The 22,611-nt window shown below is 43.7% G+C and overlaps 1 protein-coding gene across 4 annotated transcripts in view; it reads left to right on the forward strand.

Moving 5' to 3' along the window:
* GPBP1 (GC-rich promoter binding protein 1) overlaps window positions 1-22,611 on the forward strand; it is a 60,557-nt gene that overhangs the window by 28,167 nt on the left and 9,779 nt on the right. For 3 of the 4 annotated variants that reach the window (XM_073343972.2, XM_073343973.2, XM_073343975.1), the window contains 7 exons: window positions 3,169-3,289; window positions 12,323-12,446; window positions 14,158-14,387; window positions 15,192-15,258; window positions 18,790-18,974; window positions 20,155-20,295; window positions 21,092-21,256. In XM_073343972.2, coding sequence (XP_073200073.1) covers window positions 3,227-3,289; window positions 12,323-12,446; window positions 14,158-14,387; window positions 15,192-15,258; window positions 18,790-18,974; window positions 20,155-20,295; window positions 21,092-21,256 — 975 coding nt within the window. In that variant the 5' untranslated portion in view covers window positions 3,169-3,226. The other variant, XM_073343976.1, reaches the window with a different exon arrangement.

Raw genomic sequence — 22,611 nt, forward strand, 5'->3', positions numbered from 1 at the left:
AGGAAATACAAAGTTATTTGCCTTTTAGTTTTTTAACAGAAAGAAAACTTGTTAGTAGGAGTTGTAGATAAGTTGCAGTTGAGTGGATTGCTGAGCTGGCCCTGTAGCTATCTCCCCCTTCTGCTCAGCCCCACTAACCAGCCCTGTCCCATCCAGTCTGGCAGTTCTCTCAGCTGGCCCCCCACCACATTATTTTATCTAATCCTCCTCCCTCTCTCCCCAAGTATGTGTGGTGGTGTACCCAGATTTCCAGCTGGACCAGGCCTTGGAATCAGACTCTCCCTTCTAAAAGCTACCACAATTTTCTGAAAAGAAGCTGAATTCTGTGCCCTGCGTGGCAAGTCTGTATTTGCCCCTCCCCCACCTCCCATACTCTTGGTAGGTGTAGCACACAGCTTTTGATATCCATCAGCAGCACAGGAGGCTCGTAGAGGTGTGAAGTGGGTACTCAATATGAATGAGAACTCAGGGATGAATACAGCTTGAAACAATAGTTCTCAGGTCTGTGAACTGCTCCATTCTTCCACTGTTGCTATTCTTCGTCCCCACACCTCACTCCAGGTGCTGTAGAGTTTGATATGTCATGCATGCCTAGGCCATTCTCAGTTCCTCACCTCAGGGTCAGCAATGCGTTCTTGGTGCATGCTCTGAGGGCTGGTCTACACTACAAAGCTTCATCAGCAAAAGTTATGCTGCTTTAATTAAAACTGCTATCGCATGTCCACGCTAACATTGACACAGAGAGCAGAGCACTCTTGTAGCTATCCCACTATGCAACTGGCCACAGGGTGCTTTGGGAAGGGTTTGCAGTGCCTCATGGGGAAGGTACAGAGTCACAGGATATAGGTTTCTCAATCCCATTCTTCCAGGGACATCCCAGTAGATTGTCAGCTGCTTTTTCAACTGCAGTGTGGCGGTGAGGGAGAGGAGAGTGGTGTGTCTGGAGGTGGGGAAGGGCGGGGCGAGGGGGAGAGACAGCAGGCTGACTGACCTATCCGGAGGCAGGGGAAGGGGGACATCCCCACATGTCAGCCCCCGGCTCTGCTCTGCACAGAGTCTCTCCTGAAGCAGCCTGTTCTGCCTGCCTATGGTCCTGTGATTTCCTCAGAGTTCTCCCACAACTTCCTCAGCTGCTGGGAGTTGCATCCTGAGCAGCTCTGTGAGCTCTCCATGCTGAGGAATGTCAAAGCAGCACAGCAGTCCCATTCCCCTCCTCCTGCTCCCTGCAGCAGCAGTCTGCCTGCCTTTCCTAGTGCAGGACAAAATAGGAGCGTTCCACGTTAATGATTTGCTCTTTGTTCTCCAAAGGGAGCAGTACATCGAGCTGTCAGATACTTCCCAGAGCTTTGGAAGGGGAGGGGTGCATGCCTGAAGGGCAGCAGAGATCAAAACAGAGAGCAGAGCAGTCATGACAGGCATTGTGGGATACTAGCGGAAGCCAGTTCTGTCGACAAAACAAACAGCAGTGTCTACGTTGATGCTTTGTCACTTTAACTTTGCTGCAAAAAGCGTTATGCCTCTCATTGAGGTGGTTTGGTTTTATCTGCAAAACAGCAGAGTTTTGCTGCCAAAAGTAGCTTTATAGTGTGTACATATCTTCTGTTTTGTTTGCACAAGGCATCTTTTGCCGACAAAACTTTGTAGTATAGACAAGGCCTAAACTTACCATACAGAGGGGCAGGCGTCCTAGATCCTGGCTTACATGGGAGTAGAGAGCGGGGCTCAGACCCCCCAGTAAGTGAGCAAGCTCACCCCAACCTGGCTCACAAGATGCGGGAGGTGGGGTCAGGCTCACACAGATGGATAGGGTCCAGGGTTCCTCCAGATCCTGACCCACATGGTGGGGTAGGAAGCAGGGCTCAGACTCCCCTGGGGGACAGATTACAGTTCACCTGAGGGGGATAGGAAGAGGGGCTCAGATCCCCTGCCAAAAGGCAAGCCCCTGTTAACCCCAAACCTGGCTCACATGAAGGGGCATGAGCGGGGGTTAGACCCCAATAGATGGGCAGGGGTCCCCAGATCTTGGCATACACATGGTGGGGGGGGGGGGCGCTCAGGCACCCCTGGAGAGGAAAGACCCCTCCATATCTCAGCTCACATAGGGGGTAGGGAGAGGGGCTTAAGACTGCCCACATCCTGGCATGCACATGAGTAGAATGTGGGGCTGACAGGTGTCCCTGCTCTTTACTCCCCCACTTACTGCCTGACAGCCATCGGAGTCCTTCAACCCCCTCATCCATTCCCAATTATCTTTCTTCCCTTAGTGAAGCCCCAAACTTCTGACCCTATTCTTCCCCTCTCCCACTTCTCCCCCTCCTAAAATGCCTTTCCCGTGCACCAACCATTTGCATGTCTCATTTTTTTCCAAAAATACCTTGATTACATTCTCCCAAAATAATTGTTCTGTACCTATATTGGTATAGAATACAATAGTTTGTGCTTAGTAGCTTTAGATTTCAGAGGTTAATACTCTAAATTCTGTTTTTAACTTGAAAATTAATATGCTGTCACTGTTGTACTGAACAGTAAGAAAACTCAGAGCTTCATTTGGTGCCCTAATACTCCAGTGCGTGAGCAAACATTCATTTAACTTTTTTCTGTTTAAATTTCCAACAGAACATACTTAGAATGACATAAAATATCAGTTTTTAACTAAAGCTTGCACACTTACGAAGCCAGAGATACTTAATTGGAGAATACTCGAGCCAAGGGGCTTGCCTTTTAAAGGAGCTGAGCTTCCACAATTTCCATTGGCTCTAGTGAGAATTTTGGGTGCTTCTCAGCTCTGAATATCAGGCCACTTTCTTAGATATCTAAATATGGATTTAGAGGCCTAACTGTAGAAACTCAGATTTGAAAAATTCTTTGAGGAAGGATGGTCTTGAACTGGGAGGTAGGAGCTGACTCTGCCACAGATTTCCTGTGTGACCGTGGGCAAGTTACTTGGTTTGTGTCTTGTTCCATATTTGTAAATAATACTTACCTACTTCACAGGTATTGTGAGGGCAGTTACTAATGTTTGAGGAACTCTGATATTATGGGGTGGGAGTAGATTTGTTCTTGAAAGTAGTATCAGGAAAATTGAGGCATGGTTGGAAATGAGACAAAATTATACATCATCCTGTTAAGATACAAGTCTAAAATGTATCAACTTTTTCCAAATGACAGGGACTTGCCATGAGGTGCTGAAGCCTTGTTTCACCGATTTTGGAGAGACTGGACCTAAATGGCGCAGCATGACTTTGCTCCAGCCTGGCTTAATTTTCCTACTCCGCCATCATCAACAAAGGTACCTTTTCTGAAGTCCTTCTGAACATACAAGGATATACTAAGAAACTTTAAAAAGTTGCCTCTCTCATACTCGTAAAGATACTTATTTTTTTAGCCCCCTCTGTTGGTGTACTTGTTGTCATTATGAAGTAGCAACTTCCAGTGAAAAAGCCAGATTTCTGGCATGACTGAAATCTACTCTAATGTTCAGCCTTTTATATCTGAGTTTTCTTTCATAACAATGACAGTTGCATAGTAATCATGTGACTTCAAATTCCCTTGTTGTAAAGTCATTAAATTGGGAAAGAAAAGAAAAAAAGTAATAGTAAGGTGGAATGCATTCTGTGGACCTTGCAGCTTTATTTACAGGCTGCTTTCTGTGTTATGGTCTTTATGCAATGTTCAATATTGGACTTAGGATGAGAACATAAAATTTAGGAACAGGAATGGTTATTTGTCTAAACATAACCACATCTTCCACTTCTGATCCCAATTTCCTGATTTCCATATAGGCAGCCACCTAGGCCGAGCAGTCACGAGGGTAGCTCTTAGTTTGAAACCAAAAGTACAGATTAGCAAGAGGTGAAGTATTTTTCTGGAGATCCTAGCTAGCAGCAGCTCTTTCACCTTCTAATTGCTTATAAACAAGATCTTTATTTAGGATTTTGATATGGCACACTTGAACTCCTATCTGATGCTTTATGGTGAGCTACAGTGTCAAGGTCCTTCAGATTCCAGGCCTTCAAGCTCCTATGGTATCAGTTTATTTTTAATTATGGTTTTTATAAAGAAAATAGATCCTCAGGAATTCAAACACCCTGGACTTGGAGAAAGTCTGATAGAGATTTGCAGCGTGCAAGTATCTCTACCTAATGCTACAAGTATGATCACTTAAACTAGATATGTTTAGAGTATGTTCTGTTTAAGCTCTTTTTGAAGAACCAAAGTTTTTTTCACCAGTACCTTTTGGCAGTACTTCTTTCTAGCTAATGCATCATTGTCAGAAACCTCTTTACTGAATAGCTAACCTGAGTACTAATACAAAATACATTTAGCACTGGGAGAACCCAACACCAAGAAGTCAGGCTTCTGTGAACATTGTCTGAATGTGCATGATCCATGTTACAGGTAGGCTAAATGTATTGCTGGGAGTTTCTTTTTGAGGATGATAGGTTGTTGTTCCCCTGCTCCCCGCTCCCTCCCCCTCCATAAATAAAAACAGTTCAGTAAAGAATTTTTCGTACCTAGGCTGGTAAACTTCAATGATTTTTGCAAGACTACCATATTACTTTGTAAAGCAACAAGCTTTCTTCTCCCATGTTCTTGAATATCAGTTTTTTGTCTGAAGAATGGAGTGCCAGATAATTTCTCAGTTTTTAGATATTAACAATAAAGATCCTGATGACTACAAAACTGTTACTTTTGTCTCCAGCACAAGCTTGACAGAGCGTTAGCGCCATTGTGTGGTGAAAATGTGAACTGTCTGATTTTGTATATGCGCAAATTAATTTCAGCAAATTAGATACTTATATTGTTTGTACTTGTATATAAAATATTTTATAGATTAATTTTTTTACATGGGACTGACACTTCCTTTTAAATAAAGGGATCATTAATATTTAGCCAGTTAAGAGGGTGTTTATTGTTAAAACTTACTGAAGAGTTAATTGCACAGCTAAAGGAACTTTTGAGCTACAGTATTTGGAGAAATATACTGAGTTTATATTTACTCGTTAATTGTCTTTAGATGTACCAGGTTGTCTATCAGCCAAGCTTTATTATCTGGCAGTTACTGTCCATTTAATTTTGAGTAGAGGCTTGAGACTCTCATGTACATTACCACATTCTTTATTTGAATGCCAAGACTGAAATGCCCAAAGGACAGAAAAAATCAAATGCCTTTAACTAATTACGTTTAAATGCAGTATTACAAGATCTTTATATGTGAAAGTATAAACGAGACATGAAGCTACCTTCTACAATTGCTGTCTGTCTGTATGTACTGGTTATCAGTAATATAGCAAATGCAGCTCCGCCTGGTGGTGATAAGTTATTTCCTGGCAGCCTGTTCCAAGGTTCAATTTATAACTCTGAAAGCAGAATATTAACAGCAACACTTTTCTTGCTTTCCCAAACATTTTAAATATAAAATGTTATCCCTCATATATGTTTATTTGTTGTAATGTTTCACCAATAAATAGGACACCTGTATTGTTTAGAGATCACATGGGGGGGTGGAGTGGCAGAGTCCCCACTTGAGACTCCAGAATGAGGATGTACATTTTACAGTGAATGGTTGCTGGGCTTCAGTCTCACTCACTGAGGTTTGAATACTCTTGTGGGCTTTATTGGACTCCTTAGGCCCTGCTTGGCCTTGGCTGCTGCGTGATGGGGGAAAAAACAAAAATAGGTCGGTATTCTCCCAAGCCCAGCCACTTGTGGTACCAAAACAAGTAGTTACTCAAGTTAGATTGTAAATCTTCATTTGGTCCTCCCTCTCCTTTCCTTTAACATTTTAGAGCTTTTTTTTTCAGTCTGTCTCCAGTCTGACGTTGTTGCATTGGTTCAGGTTTTCAAGGTTTTTGGCACAACCATAACAGCTAGACCAGTGGTCCCCACCCCATTGATCGCAATAAACTGGTTGATCCTCGGGACTCTCCCATGGATCATGATCTCAGTAGCAGGGCTGCTGATAAGGCAGGCTCCCTGCCTGCTACGACCTCATGCCACTCCCAGAAGCAGCTAGCATCCCCCCATGGCCCTGAGGGTCGGGGGGGGGGGTGGGAGGGGAAATAGGGGTCTTGTTGCAATGCTGCCTGCAAGCACCCCTGCAGCTTCCATTGGCCGGGAACGGGGAACTGTGGCCAATGGAAGCTTTGGGGATGGTGCCTGCAGAGAGGGGCAGCGCACAGAGCCACGTGTCCCCCAGCCCCCCTTCCAGGGGCTGCAAAGGGGCATTGGCCCTTTCCAGGAGCGGCATGGGACCAGGGCAGGCAGGGAACTTGGCTTAGCCTCAATGCGCCACTGACCGGGAGTTGCCTGTGGTAAGGGCTGCCCAGCCGGAGTCCGCACCCTGGCCCTGAGCTCCCTCCTGGAGCCAGCAATCCCCTCCTGCATCCCAGCCCCTGCCCCAGGCTCAGTGCAGAGCCTCCTCCCACACTACGAACCCCCTGGCCCCAGCCCAGAGCCCACACACCCCTCCTGATCCCCAACCCCTTGTCCCAGCCAGATGAAAGTGAGTGAGGGTGAAGGAGTGATATGGGGGTGGGAAATGGAGTGGGTGGGGCTTTGGGGAATGGATGGGGTAGATCCTGGGTTGCCCTTAAATTCAAAAAGTGATCTTGGGTGTAAAAAGTTTGGAGACCACTGAGCTAGACACTACATTTAGTTGAAAGTTGATTCTGGGGAATAGAATAGTTAATACAAGGGACAAGGTAAGTAGAGTTGTGTGGGAGGTGGATGTATGCATCTAGGTGGTTCTAAAAAAAGTTTCATCATTGGCTTGATTGAATTTCACTGTTTTTAGGCAAGCTTGAAGTGAGTTGTGAGAGCATATTTTAAGGAAAAGAGGGAGGAAGCATTGTAGGTGGTGGTGGGAAGGGAGTTCCTGGTTTGAACTTGAAATTTTTCCTGAAAACTCCAAACTTCAAAACTTGGTTGTAGCTGCCTCTGTTGTTTACCTGATTTAAGAAAATTAAAGCTTGTTGCCAATATTAGCAGTTTAGCATTCGAATTTCAGAAAGATAGGCATGCAGAAATGTGAACAGCTGTGCTTCTGATTTTTAGTCAGCAAACTAGTTACTTACACAACAAATTACCAGTTTTGTCTGGAGCTACCCAAATTGCCTTCTACAGTGTGACAGTTGGGTTATCTGAGAATATAATAGCATGCATGCATGCATGCAAGATGGCAAATTAAGTCAACCAAATTGGTGGTGCCTGCCATTCACCTGAAGGCTGTTCTGTTTGGGGCCACCTCTTGGACACTATACTTTAAGCCTCCAGAATTAGAGGTCTCTAGGACCTCTAACATTAACATTTTAAACAGTAAAAACTGTAGCCAAAGTCATGTTACTGCTTCTGGAACTGTGGAAGAAGACATTCTCGTTTTGGGTACCATTGTTTCACTTTGCCTTCATGTGGCACCACTTGACGGCTCCACATCATACCTTCTCTAAATGTACATTTAAGTAAAGTTTCAGATGATATATGATGTGGGTGTGCATAGGATGTATCCACCCAACTCTGAAAATATTGCCCTTTTGGGGGAATTTCTGCATGGCTGCTGGGCAGTGTCAAGCTGTTTAATGTAACAGACTCCAGTAAGGTCAGGATTTTACCCCTATGTCTTCAGATATCCTCATGTAGCCCTAGAATCCCTTTGATCCCACATGAAGCTAAGACACATAGATGCTCCTGATTGTGAGTGCTCAGTCTCCTTAGGTAGCTCACTCTCTCCTCCACAGGCTCCCAGGCCTCCTGAGTTGAATCACTTTTCAGCCAAGGACATGGACTTCTGCCTGCACTGAGCTCTCTGAGTCATACTAACCAGCAGCGTTCCCTCAAATTTTTCCCACGCCTGTGCAGAATGAATTTTATGTGCACACATTTTGTCTCACACATCACCTCCATATTGGTGCACATAAAATTCATGTGGCGGAGATGGAGCTGAGGGGTTCAGAGTGTGGGAGGAGGCTGAGGGTTGGGGTGCAGTGGGCTGAGAGTGTGGGCTCAGGGCTGGGGCAGAGGGTTGGGGTGCAGGGGGGTAAGGGGTCCGGCTGGGGGTTCGGGCTCTGGGGTGGGGTCAGGGATTGGGGTTTAGGCTATGCCGGGGCTGTGGTATGGAGAGAGGCTCCCCACAGCTCACTGTCTCTCCCCAGAGCAGCACCTGGGCTGTGGGAGGAGAGGCGCCACTCCCCCAGACAGGGCAGGTCTAGGCTGGGGCTGGGAGAGGGGCGCCTGAGGTTAGTGCTCCTACTCTTGCATCCTTGTTGGGAGCATCACAAGTAGCTTCTACAATCACCATCAGACAGAGGGTGAGATTCTGCTCTGTGCAGTGGGCCAGCACAAACCTGGGCATCACCTGAGCCCTACCCATGTCCGGGTGCTTCCAGATGTGCAGTCCCCTTGGGATCAGTGGCTGTGCACTGTGCTGGGTGGTGAATGTTTGCAGTATCGAGCCCTTATCAGTGACCCCTCGCAGAACAGGAAAAGTGCAACCCGAAGGCACTGCAGTGCCTGTGCTACTTCACTGACAGGCCCAGCCCAGTCCCAGGTTGCAGCGTGTCAGGTATGGCCTCTCTCAAGAGCAGCGTGGAGCAGCACTGCCTCCCACCAATGCTGCCTGGAGCCTCTGGGGAGCACAGCTCGTGCATCCCCACTGCAGAGCGAGGGGCAGCCTGTGCTCCCTCCTGCCCCAGCCAGCGCTCACGGCTCCTTCCATTTGGGACAGGAACAAAGGTCCAATATTGGGATTTCTGGGGAGGGACAGAGTCTCCGATTTCTCTCAGCTCTAGTCCCTCCCCCAAGAAGTCCACGACGTCTCCACCCCTGCTTAAAGCCATGTTTCTGGCCAAATGGAGAGCTGCTGGGGGAGAGGCGCCCCTCCCTGGCCCCAACTCAGGCCTGGCCCGGACCTGTCAGAGGAGAGGTGCCCCTACTTTGGCTGTGGCACATCTAGGCCCGGGACTGGGTTGCGGTTGTGGGGGAGGCACCCCTCCCCCAGCCGCGGCAGGTCCGGGCTGGGGGAGGGGAGCCTCTCCCCTGGGCTTTGGCAGGTCCTGGGTTGGGGCCAGGGAAGGGGCACCTCTCCCTGCCGTGGCAGATCCGGGGATGGGGGAGAGGCATCTCTCCCTGCTGCAGCCCAGAGCGCCTGCGTGGCACTTAATAGCACACTTATTGGGAATTTAGATAATCAGATTGTCTTCTCTCAAATGAGGAAGTGGAGTCTTTAGTGGAACTGACACTCTCCACCTTACAGTAACAAACCAATGGCTCTACCCTCCTTTCTTTCCCCACTCTTTTTTTTCCTCCCAGGAGGGGTGTAGGAAGGGTAGTTCCACTTTCCTATGCTAGCTGGAATTTGTAGAAAAATTCTGCCAGAGTTCTCTTGTATAACACCTTAGCATGAAAAAATAAGTGGCTGTGGTGTTATAAAGACACATGGAAATCTTGTTCAGGCACCCTTTAATGGGTTGAATTTTGTCTGAAGTTCTAAAAAGTAATTTAACTGCCTCCCCTGTGTTCAGAGTTGGATGTTTTGTCTATTTCACTGTAACTCAGTAGACTGCCATAAACATTTATTTTAAAAACAGTGCTGTTGCTTTCTGGATTTCTCTTACAGTCTAGCACTGAATAAAAATAACTTCTGAATTTCCTCAGACACTTCTTTACGCCCCTGAGATGTCACTCTGCCACTTACTATAAATTTATCAGAAATTAATGTCTTATAGTGAATGAGTGAGCAAAATTAAAAACCTACAATTTTTCTGTGCAGTCTGCGCAGGCACTAAACTTCTAAAACATGGCATTAACGATGCATGGCAAACCCATCATCATTATTTAGTGGGTTTTGTGCTGCTCCCATAATATGTTTTAAAAATGTACACACATGTTCCTTAACCTGGCTTTCCGAGTATCTGTATATGAAAACTTCTTTTTTTACTGCAAAAAGTATATACCTCTCCACCCCCTAACACTGTGGCTGCGTTCTGTTAGATGCATAAGACGTTTTAGGTCCACACAGATAATGGATTGGTCCACTGAAAATGTCAAGGGGAAAATAAAATTTTGGCTCCCATTTTTTTGGCTGTTTCTGAATAGTTTCTTTTTAATTTTTTAAAAAATGTCCTTTGTTTTTAGGAGGCCCTGTTAGCAAAATGCTGTCATGTTAAATCAGCCAAAGCAGCAGCATAGCTAGGTAGAAGTAGTAGTAAAGATAAATGGTGTAATGCATGCTCCTACTCAGTCTGAGGAATGAGCTGTCACAGGTCAGGGCAATGGCGCTTGTATTTCCTCCTCTGTGGTCAACCAAGGGCGCCCACTTTTAGTCTTCTGGCTGCAGCTGTAATCTCTCTTGGGCACAGACCCGCTTGTCTCTCCCTCTTGACTAAGGTTTTTCCAGGCTGCACAATTCCCTGACTAAAGTGTGATATCCCCAGCAAGCCAGACTGCCTAAACAGGCCAGTGTCTGTGCTTCACTTTCTCTCCAAAGACTATGAATAGTAGTCACAAGTTACCACGCAGCTCTTCCTGAGTAAGCACATTTATTATTAAGGTGAAAGCATTGCAGAGAAAACACATGAAAGAACCTACACACATACTAAAAAGCTTATCAGAGGTCACCCCCAATGCCAACCTCGGGCTTGGGTAGGTGTTAGTCTTCCAAAACCCACCACTGGGTTTCCCCCATGCTTACAGGTCCATAGGTCTCTGACTCAGAACAACCATGAATAGTTCAGTCTTTCCTGTATACAGTTTGTGTGTTTAATCTTGGCCTCATGTAACAGGTGATCAGCAGACAATAGGCCACTCCTCGGGGCATAGCTTCAAAAGGTTAGGTTTTTGCATAATCAGAAGTGGGGAATTTGCATTCACCTGCCCCTAGATGTTCCCCAGGAAAACCACTTAATGCTTTTTAATCCAAAAGTCCATTGTTCAGTAGAGTTCTTTTGAACCTCCATGTCTCACATCTGTTACACCTCCCCCCTTGAGAGGTTACATACAATCCCACCCACAATAATATGCACATCATTCATTTAATATAATGTGCCCCACAGATATTTAAACTTAATTCAGTAAGATTTCCCAAGTATATTTGAGAAAACCACCATATCTGTCACGTGAATGTTAGTAAAAGCATTGGTTTGATTTACTTGAATACTTCAATTTAAAGCAGTTTAGCAGTGCTCTTTACCGGAATCAAAAAACCTTAAAAATCTTGGCTCATTCTCCCTTCTAGTTTATCTGGGATCTGCCACAATACATGACCTATGGTGAACTGAGAGAGGTTTAAAGAAACTTCCTGTTGTCAACTTTCCCATAAGTTTTTTATCTTGCTTCTCATAACCAAAAGTGCTTGTTTTATTGGATCCTAATAGACTGTTCCGTTTCTCACAAAATTGGGTGACTGAGCAACAGAATGGCAGCTGAAATTCAATATTGGTAAATGCAAAGTAATTCACATTGGAAAACATAATCGCAGCTATATATATAAAATGATGGGGTCTAAATTAGCTGTTATGACTCAAGCAAGAGCTCTTGGAGTCATTGTGGATAGTTCTTTGAAAACATCCACTCAGTGTGCAGCAGCAGTCAAAACTAACAATGTTGGGAATCATTAGGAAAGGGATAGATAAGATAGAAAATATCATATTGCCTCTATATAAATCCATGGTATGCCCACATCTTGAATACTGCACGCAGATGTGGTCCTCCCATCTCGGAAAGATATCTTGGAATTGGAGAAGAGCAACAAAAATTATTAGGGGTATGGAGCAGCTTCCGTACGAGGAGAGATCAATAACACTGGGACTTTTCAGCTTGGAAAAGAGACTACTAAGGGGGGATATGATAGAGGTCTATAAAATCATGACTGGTGTGGAGAAAGTAAATATGGATGTGTTATTTACTCCTCATAACACAAGAACTAAGGGTCACCAAATGAAATGAATAGGCAGCAAGTTTAAAACAAAAAAGGAAGTATTTCTTCACACAACACTTCCAACCTGTGCAGCTCGTTGCCAGAAGATGTTGTGAAGGCATAGACTATAACGGGGTTCAGAAGGAACTGGATAAGTTCATAGAGGATAGGCCCATTTATGGCTGCTAGCCAGGATGGGCAGGGATGGTGTCCCTAGCTTCTGTTTGCCAGAAGCTGGGAATGGGCAACAGGGGATGGATCACTTGATGATTACCTGTTCTGTTTATTCCCTCTGGGGCACCTGGTATTGGCCACTGTCGGAAGACAGGATAATGGGCTAGATGGGCCTTTGGTCTGACCCAATATGGCCGTTCTTACATTCACTGATATACTGTTTGTGCTTATTTCCAGTCATCACTGAATTTTGAAAAGCATTCTGAAAATTTATCATGGACAGAGAATCGTTATGAAGCAAACCGCAGACGACATAACTCTTCAGATGGGTTTGATCCTAGTATTGGACGTCCTAATGGAGGTATAATTTTATTTCTGAATAACCTCAGTCAGTGCTGTGTGTTTATAAGCGTTCTTCGTAGAGCTTTAATGTTTTTTTTACTACTCCTGGGGGAATTCTTCAGCACTGCGCATGTGCAGCATTTGTCCCCCTCAGATTTGACTTTGACTGGGAAGCAAAGGGAAGCCACAAGAGTGGTCATGCGACCCTACCCAGCAGTATGTTTTGGGTGCCCAGGGCAGCTGGCAGAGAGGTAAATCACTGTGGGGTCAGGGGCGGGACTGGGGAAGAGCTGGCTGGTGGCTCCTACTGTGTCAGGCTCAGCTGCTAGTCCTGGCTGGGCTGGGACTTCCTCTTTCCCAGCATGGAATCTGGGGCCATGTCAGAACTGCCCCCAGATTTCTCCCCTGGCTGTAGGAAGCTCTGAACCCCCCCATCCCCCCACCCAGTGCTTCCTGCACCCATTGCTCCTCAGCTGCAAGGGGAGGTATCCATATAGAGGGAGCTGCTCCCCCATCCACCCAACCCCCTCGTATCCAGACCTTCCTGCCGAGCCTCACTCCCCCTGCACCCAGACGCCCCTGATGATGAGCAACCTGGATCCCCACCGCACTCCCCCAACTTCTGGACCCCCCCAAAACCCCCACTCCCAGACCCGTCTGCCAAGCTCTGTTGTCCCTTCCCCCCCAGACAGCCATGCTGAGCCCCAACCACTTTCACTTGGACCCACCTGCCGAGTCCCCTTATCGTTGCACCTAGAACCCTCAACAAGCCCCTGTGCATCAGGATCGCACCCCCTACCCGAATCCCCCACTGAGCCGTTCGCACCCAGATTGCCCCACACAGAACCCTGTTAACCCACACCTGGATCCCCCACACACTAAGCCCCTCCGCACTTGGATCCTGCCTGCCCATACCTGGTGCACTTGGCATGGAGGGATAGGGCCCTAGAGTGTTTCTGGGGCAGGCCCAGTCCTTGTGCTGTGTCAGGGTTGGGGACCAGCCTCACCACTGAGTCTGTGTCCCGGAGGGGAGCTGCACAATGATCTCCCATCTCTGTGCAGCTAGTGGCCTGTGCTCCCCAATGCCATGCTGGAGCCTCCACATTTGACAAATATTTGCAGAACTTTAAAATATTGTGTGCAGAATTTTAATTTTTTTGGTGCAGAATTCCCTCAGGAGTATTTTTACATTCTGTAAAGTATAGACTTTCTTTCCTTTCTTAATATGCAAACACTGAATGCTTTAGCGTTGGAAGGCTTAATCCCTAGGAGAATGGAGGCACGGAGAATGGAAGCAATACAAGGGGTATTCTTTCAGGGCAGGTAGGATGGCCTCGGATTGGTTAGAACAATGTGCCACTGGGTGCAATGTATTGCTCTTTTGAAAAGGAGCGGTATTAATACCCAGCTAGTGTGTGCTGTAGACAGCAACATACACACAAGCAAACAGGAGAGGGGCCTGACAATATTTAATTGTCAGACCAAGCTCCTTTGGGGCCATCTACTTCCAGTCTTGCTCTGAAACGGAGCTTGTCTCCTTAGTACAGAGTAGAGATCCTATTCTACTGCCTGTATGAGTGAAAAGAAACTCACTATGCTATCAGATCCAGAATGAACATAAAACGTGATTTGATTCATTCATGATTTTAACTTTCTGTATCAATTTTGCAACGTAGAAATTCTTTCAAAACTGCTTGTAATCACTTTTTTTTTTAATTTAAAAATCTAAGGACATTTTGGGAGAAAAGAGAAAAATGGTTGGCGTTCACAAGGCAGGAATGGGACAGAAAACACACACCACCGTGGGGGAGGATACCATAGTGGAGGTTCCCGCTCTCGTACCAGCACTTTCCACTCTGGAAAAAGCCAAGGACTGCTGCATGAAAATAATGTACCTGACAATGAAACTGGGAAAAAGGAAGACAAGGAAGAACCCAAGCAGTTTGAGGCTGAGGATTTTGTAAGTTACTTGTAATTATAATAAACAAGGTTTCATTGTTTCTGCAAGTGCCATTTTGCTCATTATGCAAGCTACTTCATGAGATTTCACCAATTTCAGCTCATCTTATACAGAGATCACCCTTTCCATAGGTAAGAGGGCATTGATGGTTTATCCATTAACTTGTTTCTGTTCTTACTTCCTCTTATTATTGTAATTGTATTAGTGTATAGTACTCAATTCATTTGTTTATAGACGATAGCTTTTGGGACCTAGGTCTGTTCCAAATCCTTCATTACAATATTTTACGGCAGTTTACCATGGCAAGTACTGCATAATAAATTCTACACAACTTTCTTTTCAGAAACTGGGAGTAGAATAAGTAAGTAGCCTTTCTGCCATGTAGAAACCCAGGCTGGAATCTTCCTCTTGAGTTGTGAAACCTGGGAATTGCAGGATGTAGGAGGATTTGAGCCTTTCTGTTCTGGATGACCAACACCATTCTCCTCCTTTTCTGGACAAGGAGTCCACAAAATGGCATTGATTGCAGTGTGAGAGAAGCCCATTATGAAGGACATGATATTGGAGAGGGGTTAGGCACCAGAGAAAAATAGCAGAATGTAAATTACTGTAAAGTATTGATCTGTTTCAGAAACAAACCTGGGTCTATCCTCAGTCCTATCTATTTAAGAACTTATTTCCTTTGAGAAAGGATCTCACATTTGAAATGAATTTTAATGTGATTCTCCAATACTAAATTTCATTCATAATCAGTCTTGAAATATGAACCAACTAAGCAATAATTTAAAAATTATTTCCTTTCAGCCCTCTCTGAATCCTGAATATGAGAGAGAACCAAACCAGAATAAATCTTTAGCAGCAGGTGTGTGGGGTAAGTATTTTTGACTGTTTTGATAGAAAATATAGTAAAGGTTTGGAGATGATGATTGTTTTAAATAAAACAATGAAAAGAGGGGTGTGTGAGTTTTTAGGATATAACAATGCTAGTTTTTTTCACAAGCATGTAATTTGAAGTTAAAAGGACTCTGGTCCTTACTAAAATTTAGTTTACTTTTTCCTTTATGAAAACAGTGCCTGTTGTCTATAATTGTGTAACAGAACATTGGCTTGTAAGCACAGGCATGGTCGGCACATCTGCTATGGTGACAAGGCATCTTTTGGTCAAGGGTTTGCTAGGATTTGGTCTTCAGGCAGGGCACATGGTGAAGAGGGGTCAGTTGACCAAGTGTCATGTGACTGCCAACTGGAGATTTTATAAAAGAATGCTTCTGAATCAGTCTTGGAAGATGTTTGAGGTAAGACTTTGAGAGAAGTTCCTCTGTGGGGACCTGGCAGGAGGCCTACAAGATAGCCAAGACAGCTGCCCAGAGGGAAAAGTGCATCCTTTGCCCTTGTCTTGCTGAAAGTTGGAAAGGCCTCTGGTGCCTGGGAGCAAGTGTTTTGAGTAGCTGGTCTCTTATTCTGTTCTCCTCCTGCCCCCCCCCCCCCACCCCCCCTTCTGGTAATAAAGTCAACTCTGAGGAGAGGGACTGAATTGTAGTTTGGGCTTTATTTTACCTTTCCCAGCTGGTGTAGCTGCCTTCCAGCTTAAGTTTGTGCTACAGATGCATGATTCACAGTAACATGTTGACAAATGCAGGAAATGCATGTTTGGAGAATATATTTTTTTGAGTATTTCAGCTGCCTTTTTGAGGAATGTAACATTCTGTTAAACATACATAAAAGCTGCTATTTAGAAATGGATTTATTGTTGTCAAAGCTGAAACCTGAAAAATGAGTGGTGTTTTTCAAAAGATTTGCTAACTCTGGATTACTTCAGCTGTACAGTTTCACCTTTTTAGAAAGCAAACAGACACAGGCCAAGATTTTAAAATGCGTTCCTAAAGTTAGGCTAGTAAATTCTTTTAGATGCCTACCCAGCAGCTTCCACTTTTGAAAATCAAGCCACTTATTTCTTTGCCAGAAAGGTCAGCAAGAGTTTAATTTTCTAGCCAAGCAGGAAGAGGTTATAAAACACTTCTCTTCTCCCCCACTCCCAGCCACATCTGACAGCCAGAAGTTCAAGAGCTGGGGCTCGGGGCTTCAGCCCAACTCCTGTTGGAGCCCTGAGACACACCTTTCCTCCCCCCGTGCTGGGCAAAAGCCCCTACCCCACTGCAAGGCAGAGGATCCAAGCCTCCCACTCCACTCTGGTAGGGGGAGGCTGGGGGAAGAGGGAGGGCTCTGCAAGACTCACTTTAATGGTAAAAGAGCCTCATGTGACTTGTGAGCCACAGTTTGGCCACCCCTGTTATATAGCTAATGCTAGATCCTTGCAAACTGAGTAGCATCAATGGAACAGGAAACAGTTCAGTTAGATTTGAAGGAGAATTAGCTTTCCGGGGTGTTAGGCTACAGTCAGATTGATCTTCATAAGAAAGGCAAGAAATAGTTTAATTTGCCAAACACATGAGCATAAACTACAATGATAACTTGCTGTTGCAGTGCATTACTTGATTTTAGAGGGAAATGACATCTTTCATACTTCATTACAACCTTGCAATTGCAGACTTAAAGTATACTTGGAAACAGGGCCGTCCTTACCCATACGCAAAGTACGCAGCTGCGTAACGCACCAAATCTCCTGGTGCCCTACATGCTGCTCCAGCCTCTGCTCTGGCTCTTCCTCAGGCCCCTACCCCTGCTTCGCCCTGCTCAGCTTTTTCCCTGCCCCTGCCAAGCCCTGCCTCCACTCCCCTGAGCTCTGCAGCAGGGCTGAAGCTGCACTCACTGGCGGCAGGAAGTGCAGAAACCTGGCTCCAGCCGCGCTGCTGGTGAGTGCTGGGGGGTGGTTTTCCCCCCTGCCCCCAAGCCAGCTCTGCTCCCCCTGTGGAGGCCTGGGGCCTGCCCCCCCACTTTCCCCCACAGAGGTCTGGGGCCCCCCACACATACCCCAAGGGGGGGCTGCATAGGGCCCCAGAATAGCTAGGGATGGCCCTGCTTGGAAATCTTAAATTGGAACAAGAATAGCCTTCAGATTAACAGAAAACTAACATGCAAGACAATTGGAAGATATTGTAGTTCACGTAGATGTATTACATATTAAAGTCTGGGTCAAAATGGAGTATAATTTTTGTTCCATTATTTTATTTCACTTTGTAAATATGGTACAAGAGCTTATTCCATGCTCTGAATGACTTCACATATTGTTAAATTCTACAAGAACAAAATATTCAACTACCATATAATAAATAGTATACTTTAATTTGCTAACACTCACCAACAATAAGGAACAACATAATGATTTTACTTTTAGGCAGCCTTTGCTAGTGTATTACATATAAACCGGTTTTGCTGATGCTACTCTAACTTTCCATGTGGACACTTAATCTTCATTAAGAGCGCCTGTTTGCGGTTTAGCATCATCGGGGAGCTAGTGTGGAATAACTATTAGGCTTTAAATTCATACCCTCGCTTATTCTGTACTAACGTCTCCATGTAGGCAAGCCCTAAATTAGCTTCTCTAATAGAAATGGAATTGTAATGTTTAGAGTTGAAAATAGTCTATCCAATAACGAAAGAGTTCCAGTAGAATACCTCTGTGCAAAAGATTTAGTGTGGTAATTTCTTAGTTATGTAAATTTATTTTGAGTTGCACTTTATAGAGAAATGCCATGTCTCCAAGCAAACGTGATTAATGACCTTAAGTGCTGTCCTTCAAATAAAATGTTTCACCCCTAAAGTGGATAGTAAATGCAAATAGTGCATTTTATTATACTTTCCACAACTGAGGCATGTTGAGGTGAAATAACAAAATAAAAAAACTTGAAACAGGAAATGACAGAGAGACCCTTACTGCTCTAGAGCTCAAGGGTGCCATATTTCTTCTGTTCATGTGGGAGAGTTGTTCCTTTAGTCTAGGCTATGAGCCATCATTCAGGAGAAAGTGCAAGACTAATTAGCCCTGGCCAGTTGTTGATAAAATAAGCAGGAAAAAGTCTCCTCTCAGCAGCATTATAGATTTCATATTACCATTCAGATGTAAAATTTCCAAAATCAAACACTGTTTCTGGTTTTGAATGAGCAAAGTAATGTGCCTGAGGGAAGAAAATGTTAACATTTAGCACTGTTTCTCAAGAGCATTAATAATTGGGTATGTAAATAACACATCACAAGTTTTAATTCTCACAACAAATGTGAGGTAAGTAGGGTATTGTAGTTATAGCAACTGAGAGTCAGAACAGTTACTTTACTTGCCCCACACCACATGAGTTATTGGCAGATCTGAGATTGAACTCATCAGTTCCTGATTCTCTGGCCTCTTTGCCCTGGACCACACTGCTACCCAACATTTTGTATCCTGAAACATTAGGGAGAAGGCTCATTCTCTGATTTATTTTATGTTGCTTTTGTTTCCATATAGAATATCCTCTGAATCCAAAATCTAGATCTCCAAGAATGCTGGTCATTAAAAAGGGTAGTACAAAAGATTTACAAATATCTGGATTCCCTGTAGTAGGAGGTCTTCATTCACAACCAGTCAAGAATGGAACTGGTACAAGTGTTTATAAAGGATTAGTTCCTAAACCTGCTACTCCACCTGCAAAGGTAAGTTTGAACTCTTGGAAATATGAATGTCGTCTGTGAAATGTGCTCTAATTTTTTATACGCTTGTCTTGTATCTGGGAGTACTGCTGCTTCATGTAGCATTACCATGTTTAAGTATGGTTATACTTAAAATGTAACTGAACATTTTTCTGAACTGTATTTAGACCCTTCCTATTTCTGCTACATATTTTTGAGGTAGGATAAGAACTGAACAGTGTATTCCAGGTGAGAGTCGAAGGGACACAGTTGATTTGTGTAATGTGAATATATTTTCAGTATTTTTCTGTTCAGTTCTTTAATACATATAAACATTTTCCTCCTCTCCTCCTCCCCCCCCCCCCCCCCCCGGCATGCAGTAGAGGCTTTCATCAAGTTTTCCATAATGACAACCTCTTTCCTTCTTTCCTTCTTTCCTTCTTTCCTTCTTTCCTTCTTTCCTTCTTTCCTTCTTTCCTTCTTTCTTTCTTTCTTTCTTTCTTTCTTTCCTTCCTTTTCTTTTCCCCTGGGTGGTTCTGGTTAAATTTAGAATCTACCAGTGTAATGACTTAGTCAGATCATTCCTTCTAATTTGCATTGCCTGGAATGAGTTAAGAGTAAAGATAAAGGGTCTGCACAGGTATTACTTAGGGTGTAATTTGGCCTGCAGTACTCCTGGTAAGGTTTGACTGAAATAATGCATCTTGGCTCTCAGAGCTCAACCTGAATTTGCAGGGCTGGCAATAGAATAAAATAATAAAAAAACCTGAGCCTATTTGTTATTGAAGTAATTGAAAATAAACATAGAACACCAGTGCCATTTTAGGTGTCTTGTTTTTTTAAATGAAGCCATTGCCTCCGTGTTAGATTCATCCTTACCTCACTTCAGGAATTTACACGCTCTGTATGTAATGACATAAATTATTTGATAGTGAAAATATTTTGAGTTATTGAAAATGATTTATTTAATATTGCAGTGCTAGATATACTACAGAATATTACACACAGCTTTTGAATTTAATTTGGTCTGTTTAGATAACTAACAGAACAAGGTATTGGTATAAGAAGTGCCAAATAGTTTACATTTGATTTATTAATTATTTTCAACAAGAAAATAGTTTTTGTACTGTCTTACAGAATGACTGTGTTTGTTTTTTCTGAATAAGCAGACCTTAGTTAATGATTGGTTTTATTTTTCGTTTAGCCTGCACAGTGGAAAAGCCAAACAAAAGAGAATAAACTTGGGACTCCATTTCCTCATGAGTCTTCATATGGTATTGGCAACTTTAATGCTTTCAAATCAACTGCCAAGGCTTTTAGTGTATCACAGAATTCAGTGAAAGAGGTATAGTATTTTTTTGCATCAGATCCTTTTAAAATTTCAAGGTATTAATCTGAGGAACCTGCTATATACTGTAAGTGAAAACTGTTACATGCAGTGTTGTAGCCACGTTGGTCACAGGGTATTAGAAGCAAGGTGGGTGACGTAATATCTTTTACTGGACCAATTTCTGGTGGTGAGAGACACAAGCTTTTGAGCTTACACAGAACTCTTTGTCAGATTTGTCCGGACTGTCTTCAAACCTGAAGAACAGCTCTGTTTAAGCTTGAAAGCTTGTCTCTCTCACAAGCAGAACTTAGGCCAGTAAAAGATGTAATCTCTGAGATTAATTATTTAAATAGTTAATATTTAAACTTTACCAATGTTATATACCTCAAGCATTGGCAGTACCTGTTGACCTATTTTGTGGGTTTGGAAGGAGGAGAGGTGTATGGTTTAGAAGATGTTAAGTCTGAGAATGCTGAACATAAAAATTGCTGATGATGTGATACAATTCCAGAAGTACCACCTTTTGAGGCAATACTCTAACACCTTCCAAATCTGATTTATCAGTGAGTGCACACCGAATACATCCACTACCCATGGATAGTTGGGAATTTTAATAAACTCCTCTCTTTATTTTTACTATATTATGTAAGCATACTAAGTCAGTTCTGGACTCTGGATGCGGGTGAAACTACAGTAGGTGTACATTTTTAATTCTTGCTCAGTAAAAGGAACTTGTCTTGTGTCCTATCCAGTAATTTGTCTTTAACTTGCCAATTTTTCAGTGTTCTTACTTTTTTCCCCCCCGCATTAGTGTAATCGGTCAAATTCTTCATCCCCTGTTGACAAACTTAATCAGCCTCGATTAACAAAATTGACAAGAATGCGAACTGATAAAAAGAGTGAATTCTTAAAGGCATTGAAACAGGATAGAGTTGAAGAGGAACATGAAGATGAGAATCATGTTGGGGAAGAGAAGGTAATTCAATTCACCAGCTGTTACAGATATAGTTGTAATACATCTCAAACCATACACATATTGTTTTATTTGGTTGTAATGAGACTTTCACTTTCTCTGAACACTTACAACTGCAAAACATAACTTACCATGACAGAATTTCTAGAAATATGAAGTGCAATACAATAATGAGGTCAGGATCCCAGGCCTATTTAATATTAGAAAAGATGAATTATCTTTTAATGTCCCTCAGGTATCGAACCACTGTCCCTTTCTGAACATCACTTTGTCCCTTTTTATAATGAAAATTAAAATATTAACTGGGATCTTGATGGCAGAGTATGAAATTATACATCCAGCTACCATCTCTTCAGTTATTCTTATGACATATATTCAGTTGTTCAACTATGCACAAACTCTTGACTACTCCTGTGAATATTCCCATTAAAACTTCTCCTCTCACATGTTCTTATGCTGACTTAGGGCATGTCTACACTACAGACTTAAGCCGACCTGTGTTAAGTCGACTTACAGCAACTACAGTAATTACTGCAGTGGCTGATGTCCACACTACCCTCCTTCTGTCGGTGGTGCGCGTCCTCACCAGGAGTGCTTCCACTGACTGTAGAGGGACAGTGTGGGAGGCTGAGAGCCAGTGCGCTCATCTCTGCATGGCTCCCCGCCGGGATCCCAGTTGCCCCCTGGGCTCTCAGCTCCCCGCTCCCAGCTGGGCTCCAGTTGGCCAGCTTTGTCAATCTCAGGGCTCCATAGTGGAGCCCTGAAATTGACAAGGCAGCCAACCACCGATGTAAGTAATGCAGTGTCTACAATGACACTGTTGCCCTAACTACTATACCGACATAATCCCTATGCCTCTCATGGAGGTGGAATTATGTTTGTGTAGTAGGGCACTTACATCGGCGGGACAAGGCTGTAGCGTGTACATGACATAATGAGGTCAACATAAGCTACCTTACATCAACCTAACTATGTAGCGTAGACCAGCCCTTAGATTTACTCTTCTCAGTAGGCTGTGGGGCATCTGTTACATACTTTTTAGGGACACTTTCACGAGAGCATTTCAGAAACTAAGTGGCCATTATGGCATATTTTGAAACAGGGTTCTCTCTAAAGTTTATTATTTTTTATTATGTGCAGGACTCTTTGCAGGTAAATAAAATTGGCAAGTCTTTACTCTTAAGTAGCTTGTGATCAAAACTAGGCACAACACAGCAAAGGCTGGAAATGAAAGTTAGCGTGAGTGAGGGCTAGAATTGTTAAAGAACATGATTATTCATGTTAATTCCTTGCAATGCTAATTATATTAATATTTGTAACTTTCCAAATTGTTGTTAATTGCCATCCTTGTACAATGA

This window comes from Lepidochelys kempii, chromosome 5, assembly GCF_965140285.1.
Source record: "Lepidochelys kempii isolate rLepKem1 chromosome 5, rLepKem1.hap1, whole genome shotgun sequence".
Classification (NCBI taxonomy): Eukaryota; Metazoa; Chordata; order Testudines; family Cheloniidae; genus Lepidochelys; species Lepidochelys kempii.